The 13773-nt window shown below is 42.5% G+C and overlaps 1 protein-coding gene across 6 annotated transcripts in view; it reads right to left on the bottom strand.

Moving 5' to 3' along the window:
* Positions 1-1367, bottom strand: part of DNM1L (dynamin 1 like) — a 43982-nt gene extending 42615 nt beyond the window's left edge. For all 6 annotated transcript variants that reach the window (XM_054988243.1, XM_054988244.1, XM_054988239.1 and 3 more), the window contains exon 1: positions 1164-1367. In XM_054988243.1, coding sequence (XP_054844218.1) covers positions 1164-1265 — 102 coding nt within the window. In that variant the 5' untranslated portion in view covers positions 1266-1367. The remainder of the gene's footprint in view (positions 1-1163) is intronic.
* Positions 1368-13773: the final 12406 nt, after the last annotated feature.

The following is a 13773-nucleotide window of genomic DNA, read 5'->3' as shown; positions in this document are numbered from 1 at the left end:
AACACACACAGTCTCTATTCCCATGGCAGACATGAGGAAGAGAACAGGGTGAGGCAAAATTCTGGGGCGCTGGTTGTGTGACTGAGCAAGTAACACAACTTATTTTAAAACAATTAGCTTGGTGGCAAGAAAGACCCAGAGAGAATCTTTGTGGTAGGCGAAGGCATGGCTGCTCTTGGAAGCCCCACCTATTTTCTCATACCTGCCCCTACCAAGTCACTCTGTTGTTGCCATTTGTGCTCTTAGGGCCTGCTCCATCTGCATTTTTAGCCTGAGCTGCTAGACTTGCTATTCCTCACCTCCTCCCCAAAACTTCAGTCTTGGAAATGGGTCAGGGAGATGCAAGTCAACTAGGGTCGCCAGCTCAGAGCTGGGAAATTCCTGGAGATTTGGGGGGCGGGGGTTCTGGGAAGGGTTGAGTTTGGGAAGGCAAGGGACCTCAACAGGGTATAACATCATAGACTCCATTTTCCAATCAGCCATTTTCTCCAAGAGGGCTGACCTCTGTAGCCTGGTCATCATCAGTTGTCATTCCAGATCTCCAGCCACCACCTGGAGGCTGGCAACCCCAAACTGTCAATGCACAAGCACAGCTACTGAAGAACCACACTGGGCACATCTTCCCACTAGGGCGATGTATTGTGAAATGCTGATAACCTCTTTCGGGATAATTAAGAGGCATGCACCTTTACCTGCCTAATTTTTTTTTTAAAAAACCACTCCCTTCTTTTCCAATGAATGGCAAACAGGAGAGTGCAGAATAAACTAAAACCAAAAGCAGTCATACTGAAGGAGGGGAACAAAAAGGGTTGCCCATTCCAGGCTGGGAAATTACTGGAGATTGGATTACTGGGGAGGGCAGTTTGGGGGGAAGGAACTCAGTGGGGTATCATGCCACAGAGTCTATCCACCAAAGTAACCATTTTATCCATGGGATCTGGAGACCACTTATAATTCCGGGATATCTCCAGCCAACCCCATGGAGGTTGGCAACCCTACCCAAATCGTATGTGCTAATAGGAGGGGTCAAGCAGCGGTCCTGAGGGAGCGAACTGCAATGCCGTGAGCCTGGCTCGCCCCCTTCAGGCCCCTTCCCTCGCCCCACCCAAGGCAGCCCCTCCCAGCTCCCGGGGTCACCCTGGCCGAGGCCGCGCCCGCCTCACCTGCGTCCCCACCACCACAATCTGCGGCAGCTGGATGATGTCGGCGCCCACCGTGTTGAAGACGTCCTGCAGCTTGTTGATGACCGGAATCAGCGCCTCCATGGCGGCGCGCCTGCGGGGCCGAGGCCGGGGCGGCGATGAATGGAGGACGCGGCGGCAGCGGAGGGCGCTCGCTCGGCCGCCTCCCCACCGCGCCGCCGACCATCGGCGCCGGCTCCCAGCAGGCTCCGCGCGGCCGCCTCCTCTCGCGCCTCGGCTGAGACGGGCGCCGCAAGGCACGGCGGGAGTTGTAGTCTGGTCAGGGGGTCTGCTCGGCCGCGCCCCCTAGAGGGCGCTTCGGGAGCGTCGACGCCCTTGAAAGCCTTCTACGACCGACCAGCCGAAGACATGTAGGAATTCACTATGCAAGCTTTCTAGAAGTTTTCACCAGGCTGGAAGTGACCAATATTTAAAAATAGTAAAGAGTCCAGTAGCACCTTTAAGACTAACCAACTTTATTGAGGCATACGTTTCCGAGAACCACAGCTCTCTTTGTCAGATCTGAGCTTATGCCTCAATAAATCCAGAGGAGTTAGCCGTGTTAGTCTGTAGTAGCAAAATCAAAAAGAGTCCGGTAGCACCTTTAAGACTAACCAACTTTATTGTAGCATAAGCTTTCGAGAATCACAGTTCTGTTCGTCAGATGCATGGAGGGCAAGAAGGAACTGGTCAGATATATAGGTGGAGAGGGGAGGGAGGAGTAGATGCAAACAGTAGCTTCTGATATGGAGATCAGTTTGCTTCTGTTAGGGAAGTCAGTTACTTCTGCTAATGAAATAACCATTCATAGTCTCTATTCAATCCCAGTTTGACTGAGTCAAATTTACATATGAATTCCAATTCAGCAGTTTCCCCGTTGGATTTTGTTTTTGAAAGGTTTCTGTTGAACTACGGTGACCTTTAAGTCCTTGATGGAACGTCCTGGTAGATTGAAGTGTTCTCCCACTGGTTTCTGGATGTTGCCATTTTTAATGTCAGATTTGTGTCCATTTATTCTTTTGCGCAGAGGTTGGCAGGTTTGTCCAATGTACAGAGCAGATGGATGCCTCAATAAAGTTGGTTAGTAAAGGTGTTACTGGACTTTTACTATTTTGCAACTACAGACTAAAACGTCTAACTCCTCTAGATCCATGTTTAAAAAGACGGGTGCAATGGGAAGCAGATTTTTCTGGCCATGTCGAAGGATTGTGGGCTCCAGTTTGGGAAATTCCTGGAGCTTGTGGGGGGTGGAGCCTGGGAGGGGAGGGTTTGGAGAAGGAAAGGCTGGGACCTCAGCAGGGTACAATGCCAGAAAATCCACCACCCACCAAAGCAGCCATTTTTTCCAGGGGAACTGATCTCTGTAGTCTGGAGATCAGCTGTAATTTCGGGAGCTCTCCAACTATTTATAATGTTTTGATTGTTTTAAACTGTATGTTATAAATTGTGTGTTGTTACACCACCCTGAGCCAGTCCAACGGGGAGGGTGGTCTAGAAATGTAATAAATAAATAAAGAATAACTACCTTGATAATCTAACTACTACTACAATTTAATCAAAGTTGTCCTATGAAATACAACTATATCTATATACTTTTTTGTGTAAATATACAAAATTGCTTTCTTGTCATATACCTTTTCTTTTTTTTTTTAAAAAAAATTTTTATTGGGTTAGAACATTAATATTTTTACATTCCATTACATTCAATTTTCCCCTAATTTTTCGTTTCTAACCCCCTCCCTTTCCCCCCCTTTTGTTGACTTCCAACAGCTTTCCCACCCTCTGTCCCTTTTCCCTTACTTCTAATAACTTCCTCTGTCTAAAACAGATATATATTCTCCATTATATTAAGCAGTACATCTTTAACTCTTTTACTTATTATACATCCAAACTATACTTCTTTAGATAAACAATTTATCCCATTTTCCAGTTTTGAATATTTCTATATATCATAAACCATAAAAATTTCCCACATTTAAATCAAACAATTTGATTTATTCTCTATATATTAATCATTTCTTCTTTTTATAGTATTTCTATATAACTCATCACATAATCAGTCGTTTTAACTCTTCTATACATTCAGTTTGGTGCATATAAGTCTTATCAAGTAAAAAAAAAATATTGTTAATTACTCAATCCTCATGTTTAAACCGTTAATTATTCTCTATCAATATTCTATCAATTAACCTTTACATATCTATATATATCTCAATCAATTAATTAATCTAACTGCTTATAAATTCACATTTCTCTTCCTCCCCCGGTAAAGTCACCCCTCTCTTTTATACTTTTATTGTACTTCAGTAGTTCTCAAACTGCCACAGTTTTCCTCCCACCTCCCACTTCTTCTCCAGATATTGTTTCAGCTTCTCCCAGTCTGTGTTAAACTGCCCTGGGTCCAGATCTCTCAGTTTTCTTGTCATCTTATCCATTTCAGCCATATACAGCAATTTGTAGATCCAATCTTCAATAGTTGGCACTTCTTGTACTTTCCATTTCTGCGCATACAAAAGTCTAGCTGCTGCAGTCATATAAAATATCAACGTCCTATGATGGGCTGGAATTCCCTCCATTCCCAAGTTTAGCAGCAGGAGTTCTGGGTTCTTATTTATTTGAAACTGTAAAATTTCACTCATTTCTCTTATTATTTCCCCCCAGAACTGCCTAGCTACCTCACACGACCACCACATATGATAGAGGGAGCCCTCATGCTTCCTACATTTCCAGCATTTATTAGAAGTGTTCAAGTTCCCTAGCGCAATCTTCTTTGGTGTCATGTACCAACGATAAATCATTTTGAAAATGTTCTCTTTAATATTAATACATGTCGTTGTCTTCATTGTAGTTTTCCACAAGTATTCCCATGCCTCCATTGTTATTTCTTTATTAAAGTTTATAGCCCATTTCACCATTTGTGTTTTAACTATCTCATCCTCGGTATACCATTTCAACAGTACTTGGTATACCTTGGATATTCTTTTCTTGTCTTCTTTAAGAAGGGTCTGCTCTAGTTCCGAGTTCTCTGTTCGTATGCCCCCTTTTGCAGAGTCCGAATTGTATAAGTCTCTAATCTGTCTGTACTGGAACCAATCATAGTTAGGTGATAGTTCCTCTTGCGTCTTTATTCTAAGTTTAAATGCTTCAGTTTTGGTTATTTCTTTGTACGTTAAACATTGTTGTTCATTATCAACAGCTCTCGGATCTATCACCTCGTATGGAACCACCCACCAGGGGGTTCCTTCTTGTAGGTAAATTCTGTACTTCTTCCAGATTGTATATAAACTTCTCCTTACAAAATGATGCAGGAACATCGAGTTGACCTTTACTTTGTCATGCCATAAGTATGCGTGCCATCCAAAAAAATTTTTATATCCCTCTAGGGCTAATAGTTTCTTATTCTTTAATGTCATCCACTCTTTTAACCAAACTAGGCAGATTGCATCATGATAAAGTCTCAGGTTGGGCAGTTGCATTCCGCCTCTTTCCTTTGCATCTTGTAGAACTTTTACTTTCACTCGAGGCTTCTTGCCTGCCCAAACAAAATCTGATATTTTCCTCTGCCATTTTTCAAATTGTTTAGAGTCTCTGATGATTGGTATTGTCTGTAGCAAAAACATTACTCTTGGTAACACATTCATCTTAACTGCTGCAATCCTGCCCAGCCATGACAAATTCAGTCTATTCCATTTGATCAAGTCTCTCTCTATCTGAGTCCATAATTTTTCATAATTGTTCTTGAACAAATCTATATTTTTTGCAGTCAGCTCAACTCCCAAATATTTCACCTTACTAGTTACTTCACAGTCCGTTATTTCCATTAACAATTGTTGTTTCTGCTTAGTCATGTTTTTGCATAATATCTTTGACTTCTTTTTGTTAATGAAGAAACCTGCCAAGTCACCAAACTCCTTGATCTTATCTATCACTTTTGGCATGTTCTCCAATGGATCTTCTACAATTAACATTATGTCATCTGCAAATGCTCTAACCTTGTATGAATAGTCCTTTATTTTTATTCCTCGTATTTCCTCATCTTGTCGTATTTGTATCATCAGAATCTCCAATACTAAAATGAACAACAATGGAGATAACGGGCAACCTTGTCTTGTTCCTTTACTAATCGTCAATTTCTTGGTCAGTTCATCATTCACTACAATTGCTGCAGTCTGGTCTCTATAAATTTCTTTAATTGCTCTGATGAATCTTTCTCCCAGTTGTAGCTTTTCCATAGTGGCAAACAAAAAATCCCAGTTTAAATTGTCAAACGCTTTTTCAGCGTCTACAAAGAAGAAACCAACCTCTTTATCACAACGCTTGTCATAGTATTCAATAGCATTGATCACTGTCCTTAAATTGTCTCTTATTTGTCTGTCCGGCAAAAAGCCTGCTTGTTCTTCCTCTATGACTTCCGAGAGCCACCCCTTCAGTCTCTCCGCCAATATCTTCGCAAAAATTTTATAATCATTGTTAAGTAATGATATAGGCCTGTAATTTTTCACGTTAGTCAGATCTTGGCCCTCTTTTGGGATCAATGATATATTCGCTTCGCTCCAAGTGTCTGGAATTCTTTGATCCCTGAAAACTCCGTTCATCACCTCTTTTAGGAATGGTGCCAGTTCGTTGGCCATTGTCTTATAAAATTTAGCCGTAAGTCCATCTGGCCCTGGCGCCTTTCCTAGATTTGCGGATTGTATTGCCTTACTTATTTCCTCATCAGTTACTTCACTGTTCAACTTATTTCTCCAAACTTTCGAGATCTCTGGAAGTTTGGTTTTCTCCAAATATGATGCTATTGATTCTTTGGTTACTTCTTTTTTATTATACAGCTTAGCATAGAATTTATAAAAGGCTCTACTAATGGTAGTCTGCTCCAGGTACGTTTTATTTTCTTCACAGATTTTATTTATTATTTTCTTTTCCCTTTTCTTCTTCAATTGCCATGCCAAATATTTCCCAGGTTTATTAGCACCCTCAAAAGCTTTTTGATTCAGTCTTTTAAGGTTCCACTCCAATTCTTTATTACTCATTGCTGTTAACTGTTCTTGAAGAATTTTGATTTCCTGATGTATTTTCTTTTTCCCTGGTCTCTTTTTTAACTGTGCTTCTTTGGCCTTTATTTTCTCCTCAATCTCTTGTCTTTTCTCCTCTTTCTTTTTCCTTGCTCTGCCATTTAAGTCCATTAGTATGCCCCTTACAACCGCCTTGTACGCGTCCCAAACTTTACTGGTTGGTACTTCTTTATTCACGTTGTATTGTATAAAAAACTTTGTCTCTCTTCTCAATATTTCCATATTCTCACTTTCCTGTAACAAGTCCTCATTTATTCTCCAGGCTTTCCTTTTTCTCCTTTTTCCAAATTTCCACATAATTGGATTGTGATCTGAGCCTACCATCGGCATTATTTCTACCTCCTTAGTCCATAACGCTAAGTCCTTTGAGGCCCAGATCATATCAATTCTTGATAATGTAAGATGCCTTGCAGAATAAAAAGTAAACTGTTTGGTTTTAGGATATTCTCTCCTCCATACGTCTTCGAGAGTCTCTTGTTGAATCAACTCAAAAAAAAGCTTTGGCAATAATCCTCTTTTCTTTTGTGCTGTTGTAGTCTTTTTGTCTAGTTCCAAATCTGTCACTCCATTGAAGTCTCCAGCAAGAATTATCTGGTCATATACAAGATCGTCTAAGTGCTTCCTTAAATCCTCAAAGAAGCTTTCCTTTGCACCGTTAGGTGCATAAAGTCCGACTACCAACACTCTCTTTAAATTCCAATTACATTCCACTGCTACAAATCTAGCTTCAACATCTCTCATAACAAATTTTGGCTGCAGCTCCTCTTTTATGTACAACACCACTCCTCTTTTTTTCGTGTTTGAGGCCGCCACAAATTCTTTGCCCAATTTTCCAGATTTTAAATATTTTACATCCTGTTTTCTAATATGGGTCTCCTGCAAACAAACAATATCACATTTTTGTTTTAGTAGCCAATGAAAAATATTTTTCCTCTTATTCGGTGAGTTTAGTCCATTTACATTCCAAGATAATACTTTACACTCCATATTCATGGTTTTGTTGGTAAGTCTTTTTCATTGTCCTTGATAAATCTCTCCATCTCCCGCTCAGATCTGATGCGTTTTTTTGCCCCTCCAAACTCAAAGGACACTCCTTCCGGTAACTCCCATCTGTATCTAATATTCATGTCCTTCAAAGTCTGAATTAGCACTCTATATTTTTTCCTGTCCAGTAACACTGATCTGGGCAGTTCCTTCATTATGATAATCATCTTGCCATCAATCTCCAATGGATCTTGAAATTGTTTTGTCACAATCCTCTCTTTCATGTTTCTAGTTGTAAACTGCACAATCACATCCCTTGGCAGTTTCCTCTGGGTTGCAATTCTCGAGTTCACACGGTACGCCACATCTAGGATAGCCACAATTTCCTCCTCCTCCTTCCCCAGGTAATCAGCCAACACCTCAGTCATCTGTTCTTGCGCTGACTTCCCTTCCACCTCTGGCAGACCACGAAAACGAAGCTGCTTCTCCATGTGTTTAGTTTCTGCAACTGACATCCTCCCCTTCACCAGTCTCATCTCTGTTTGTTGCGTGTCTATTAAATTCTCCATCGCGTCTTCTACTGTTTTAACTCTCTGCTGCGTTCCTTGTAATTCACTACTAATCGTTTCCACGCCTTTTTTCACTTCTGACAGCTCCGACTTTACTGTGTGTGTAACTTCTTTGACCTCTTTAATAAGCTCCAATTTCGTGTCCTTAAGTTCTTTCATCATGTCTATAAGTTTTTTGTCCAAATTTTCTATTGCCGATTGCCACTCTTTTTTCGACATCGTGGGGCTTGCTTTAGCTCGCTCCCACGAATCTGCTCTCTTCCTTAGCTCCGTGGCGTATATTTAAACGTTTTCCTTTTTTTCAAATGTCCCAATCTTTGCCAAAATTAATTTTTTTGTATCCAAAATGTCGGGCGTCTTTTCTCTATGGTTTCTCTATGTTATTGTAATCCAAGATGGCCTACTTCCTCTTCCGCTGAAGCCGCGACCCTTCCCCTTTCAAAAATGGCGATTCCCTACTTCCTGTCCGTCGGCAAGGGCCGCTTCCCTCCAGCCACTCTATTGTTGTTACGCACTTCCTGTCTCCCGTCTTCCCACAGCAGGTCTCGCGATGGTGTCTTTTTCCCACAGCTCCAAAACCACAGGTATTCCAAACAATAGTCCGATTCTTGCAATAACTTCTTTAAATTTAGTCTCTTTTAAAATACAACTCCTGCCGAGTCTTCACCTCCTTTTCACTAATCTGTTGCAGTTTAAAAATCTACTTTCTTTCCTCTCTGTTTTTATCAATCTGTCCCGTTTCAAGAGATAGCGATCTTTACCTTCTCTTCAACTTTCTCGGGTTGTAATCGCTGTTTCGATCTTAAATTCTCCTCTCGACTTCCCTCCCCGATCGAAGCTTGGGTATGTAGGTCTTATGCCAGCCGAATTGGCCCCAAAACTGCCGCAGAGATTATAGCCGACCCGTCGCAAGGTGGGACCTCAAGGATCGGGGGGGAGACTCCTTGAGTAGAGCCCCCCCTCGTCCGAGATCTAGCTCACCCTAGGGTCTTGAGCGTTCTTTGCCTGCTCCCCGCCTGAGAGCAGTCGGCCGCGGGTTATTTTCACCCCTCCGGCCGGTTAAAACGGCAGTCCGGTCAGCTCCGCAAATGGAGCTGCGTTAGACCTCCATGAATCCCAAACCGGAAGTCCTTGTCATATACCTTTTCAAAAGCTGCTAACATTATCATAACCAGTTGAAATTCACAAAAAGTTCTTAAAGGCTTGCACAAGATAGGCAGTATATAATGGACTTCAATAAACTGCTGTCTTCTGAACAAAACTCAAAAACAGTCCAAGGGCAAGGGTTTGTGAATTGCAGAGGGGCTGTTACACAACAGGTCACCGGCTGATTGTAAATCCCATTTTGGTCAAGATCTTCATCAGGTATGTACCCATAGCCCAAGCAAATCTCATATGATTACAATAAACAGCACACCACAAAACCCCATTTTTATTGAGTTTCCGCATTCAAGAAGCCTGAATACATAATACCTTTCCAAAATTTCTTTAAATTCAGATTCTCGTTGAGCCTTCAAAATCAAGCAGCCTGTAGTTAGATTATCACAGTGGTTATTCCTTATTCTGCTCTTCTGTGTACTGTGATTTCTCTCCTTTTTAACCACCTGGAGGTCGGCAACTCTTTGGTTGCCAGCTCCTAGCTGGGGAAATTCCTGGAGATTTAAAGATGGAGTCTGGGGAGGGTGACGATTAGGAGAGACTGGAGCTCAGCAGTGTATCATGCCATAGAGTCTACCCTCCAAAGGCAGCCATTTTCTCCAGGGGAACTGATCTCTGTCAACTGGAGATTGTAATTCCAAAGATCTCCATGCTCCATCTGGAGGTTGGCAACACTATGTTGTGACCTGATCCTTGTGGAATGCACCCAGGCCAAAAATAGGCAGGCAAGTCTTTTAACCACCCGCATCCTCTGCCTGATGAGCAGCACCTGTCAATGCTGCCCTTTAAAAATCAAGAATGGAGGGCTTCTTAGTGGCCCTCTTGTGCTCTTCTGTGTTAATTGGTTTGGGATAAGAACATCAAGCCTGCATCTTGGTTTCCTTCCTTTTAGGCACCATTTTCCACTCCTTGCCCCATCCCCAAAGCGCCCTGGGCTGCTGCCTGGCACCCCTATAATGAGATCACATCCTTGCTGAGTTCCCTCCGCTCTCCAATTGTTAGCAGAGTATCTTAGCACAGCTAGGCATGGGACTGCCTACTCAGGAGATGATAAACTCACACAAAGCCTGTTTACCTTAGTAAGGAAAATAAAGAGTCCTTTTATTTAGGAACTCAAGATACGAAAGAGAAGAAATCGTGTCTAGTATAATCTTTGTAAGTTAGGATGATGGTGGATACAGAAGGCAAGTTCTTTGTCTTTCATGGTTACAAGATGGACAGAAAGTGTGCATGCAACTGCAAGGAGAGGGAGAAGTTGCAAGGAAGGAAGTCTGTGAGAGCAGCAATCTACAAGGGATAGCCCAAGTAGAACGGTGAGATGAACAAACCCTGTCTTCTCTACCTCTATAATATATCCCCCTCTGTAACCTGAGACAAGGGGTAGCATAAAGTCCTTCACTTCTTACAAGCTGTAAGTTCTCTTGCATGCACCTGGTTTTCTGTACCTGTTTTAATCTGATTTTGGTCCTGGCTTCAGAACATAAACAATTCAAGTTGCATTAGTGGGCAGCCTTCACTGGGAAACAGACTTGGAGAAGGTGCTGCAGTTGCTAATTTGATCTTGGGAGATTCCTTGAGATTTGGGGGTGGTACCTGGGGAGGGCAGAGTTTGGGGAGGGAGGGGAGGAACTCAGTGAGGGTGTGATCCCATTAGGGATGCCAGGCAGCAGCCCCAGGAGCTTTGGGGGCAGGGCAAAGGGTGGAAATGAGATCAGGCCACATGCCAACATCGCATCTGGGGGAAAACCTGAATGTGGTGTCAGCACATTGACCCACACTCTAGAAAGTCTATAGTATTATCACAGAGTTTCTAGAGCACCAACTGCCATCTGATATCATGTTAGGAACCTCCAGGTAGGGAATGAAGTTCTCCCAGAATTACAACATCTCCAGTCTACAGAGACCAGTTTTCCTGTGACATCAGATGGCAGCTGATGCCGAGGGCTGGTAACCTTATGATACATGTACCATGCTGGGAGTGGGGGACAAAATATGTTCAGAAGACCCTGAATTGTGGTATCCACATGGCAGAATTGGGAAAAGGTGGCACTGCTTTGCAATGGTTCCTCCCTATCTTTTGTGTAGGAGCTGGGGTGGGCTCCTGTTCTGATAGTTATTCTCTGAGGAATCACAAGATTGCGTTCTGCCCCCTTGTTCTTTGCAATCTCTACATGAAGCTGCTGAGAGAGGGCAGTTTAGGATGACGTGCTGGGCCATCAACATCCTTTCCTCAAATCACTTTGCTGCCATTCAGCTTTAAAGGCGACCATTTAGTGGCCACAATAATGCGCCGTTCAAAACCAGAACTGAACTTAAACAGCTTTTATTTAACAGGAAGAAAAACAAGAGGTCTAGAAATGGAGTTTCGAACAAAACCAGGGCTTTTTTTCAGGGGGAACGCGGGGGAACGGAGTTCGGGAACCTCTTGAAAATGGTCACATGGCTGGTGGCCCCGCCCCCTGATCTCCAGACAGAGGGGAGTTTAGATTGCCCTCCATGCTGAGCAGCGCGGAGGGCAATCTCAACTCCCCTCTATCTGGAGATCAGGGGGCGGGGCCACCAGCCATGTGACCATTTTCTCTGAGGGCAATCCACTGGGTTCCACCACCTCTTTTCCCAGAAAAAAAGCCCTGAACAAAACAGTGTCAATAATAAAATATATTGAGTAGTCTTGAAGACAGAGTGAAAGGGGGAAGCAAGTCTCTTTAATCTCTGGGCTTTCTCATGAAATCAGGAAGGTCTGGGTTCTTGGCAAGGTCTCTCTTCTTTACAGACTCGGAGAAGCAACTTTTCCTCGCAGCAGCAGCAGCAGCAGCAGAAGTCCCATAAACATTGCCGAGCAAAAGGCCCATGCCAGAAGATGGCAGTCTTTCTGCCAATGGATGCCCTTCTCGCTGCCTCACAGGCCACCCCCTCTGGAACACCTCCTGCCACAGAAATTCTCCACTCCCTGAGGAGAAAACTGCCTCAGGTTCTTCCCTCTTTCTTGGACAACTCGCCTTCTTTTTGTCATGTTGCCAGGCAACCACCTCAGTGTAGAAATCACTTCACTCTAGAGGGCAATTTTTCCAGTAAGAAAAAAAATTAGGTCACAAACATTCTAACAGCTTTTAAGTCCCAGGCATCACTAATGGAGCGGATGAGGGCCAATAAACCAAAGGTCAGTTAAGACAGAGATGATAGTACTGAGTGGGTCAGAGTAAGGAGTAGATGAATGGCAAACTTTGGAATGGAAGGACATGCACTCTCCTGAAGGAGCAGATCTGAAGCTGGGCCTGGAATTCCCCCTTTTCTAATCCTTTTTGATGTCCTCATATTGATTTGAGGTTTTGCCTTTGTAATCTTTGAGGCAGTCTACATGGAGCTGACTTTGAAGGCATTTTGGAAACTAGTTTTATACTCGTATATAGATTCACTCCTTGTGAATCTAACAATGTATACCTAGCCTTTTGTCTATGTGGCCTCCATTATTTAGGCATTAGTACTAGAAAAATTAAAGTGAGGATGTTGGAACATGCATCCAGGATAAAAAGTCAAGTTTTAGAGGCTCCCTCGATCCAGCATTTCTTAGACAAGCAACATGTTTCTGAAGAGATATTTTGTAATTTACAAATATGATCCTGATCCCTACAATCTAAAGGATATAAAAAGGTATTATTACAAAAAGAAACAGTTTATATATGAGTATAAAACGTATGCACCTTATGGTCTTAATAATGAGGTATACACGCTTTATTTTAAGCAACAAGTGTAATTGATCTGAATGAGGATTTAACCATAACAATGGAAGTCAAGACATGCAGATCTATGGAGTTACCGACTGAGCTGCATGAAAGGAAAGGAGAGGTGGAACGCTCTAACTCTAACTCAGTTCAAAGGCAGGCTTATAAGTCGTATGTTAGTGGTGTGCAGGGTGAGTTCTCTTTTGCAAAATATTTTTTTATATTGAAGACTGATATTGTGGGAAGAATATTTCCTGTATATTGTGAATGATTTTTGTTTTGTGGTTGTATATCCGCCTGTACACATTGTATCAAATTATCAAGTACTGTTACAAGTAAACTTTGTATTGTTAATTACCAGTTCACTGCACAGTGTTATTTGGTTAATTTAACATTCACACCGTGGTCCAGTTGTATTCTAAAACATCCAGCAGCCAGAAGCACACCACAAAAACAGTGATAAAAGATGGAATTATGAAGCTACAAATCTGGCTGAAATGTTTTGGTCTGGTGCCTAAAGGACAAAAAGGTATGTACCAGACAAGCCTCAAGGTGTGAAGGCGTTCTGAAGCTGACGTACTGCCACTGAAAAAGTTTTATCTCCGGTCGCCACCTGTTTAAATGCTGTTCTTTAATACCCAGAGAACTTTTCCTATAGAGCAGGAGCTTTTTAAAAAAGATGTAATCAATTATATATCTATTGCATTTTTATCATGCCCTTCTACCAAGGAACATAGGATGGCATGTTCATTTTCTGTCCTCTGGATTAGCATCACAAGAACTGCGTGAATTAGACAAACGACTGGCCCAAGGTCACACAATAAGCTTTGTGGCTGAGTGGAGATCTGAATCTCACAGCACCTTTCTAAAAGGATTCCCAGGAAACACATCTGCACAGAAGACACCCTGGCACCTATAGAATCACTGCCTTAGTGGACTGGAACCCACTTCATCAGATGCATGGTGTGTTATCTGTTGGCAGACATGTATACATTGGCATAGTGAGAAAATTGTAAACACTAGGGTCAAAAGAGAGTGAGCCACAAGAGACAAAGTTTGCGACAGTTCTCTGTGAGGCTCAGTTGTG

This window comes from Eublepharis macularius, chromosome 9 (genome assembly GCF_028583425.1).
Source record: "Eublepharis macularius isolate TG4126 chromosome 9, MPM_Emac_v1.0, whole genome shotgun sequence".
NCBI lineage: Eukaryota > Metazoa > Chordata > Lepidosauria > Squamata > Eublepharidae > Eublepharis > Eublepharis macularius.
The sequence above is the reverse complement of the archived record's forward strand: the minus strand, read 5'-3'. Positions and strand labels throughout refer to the sequence as shown.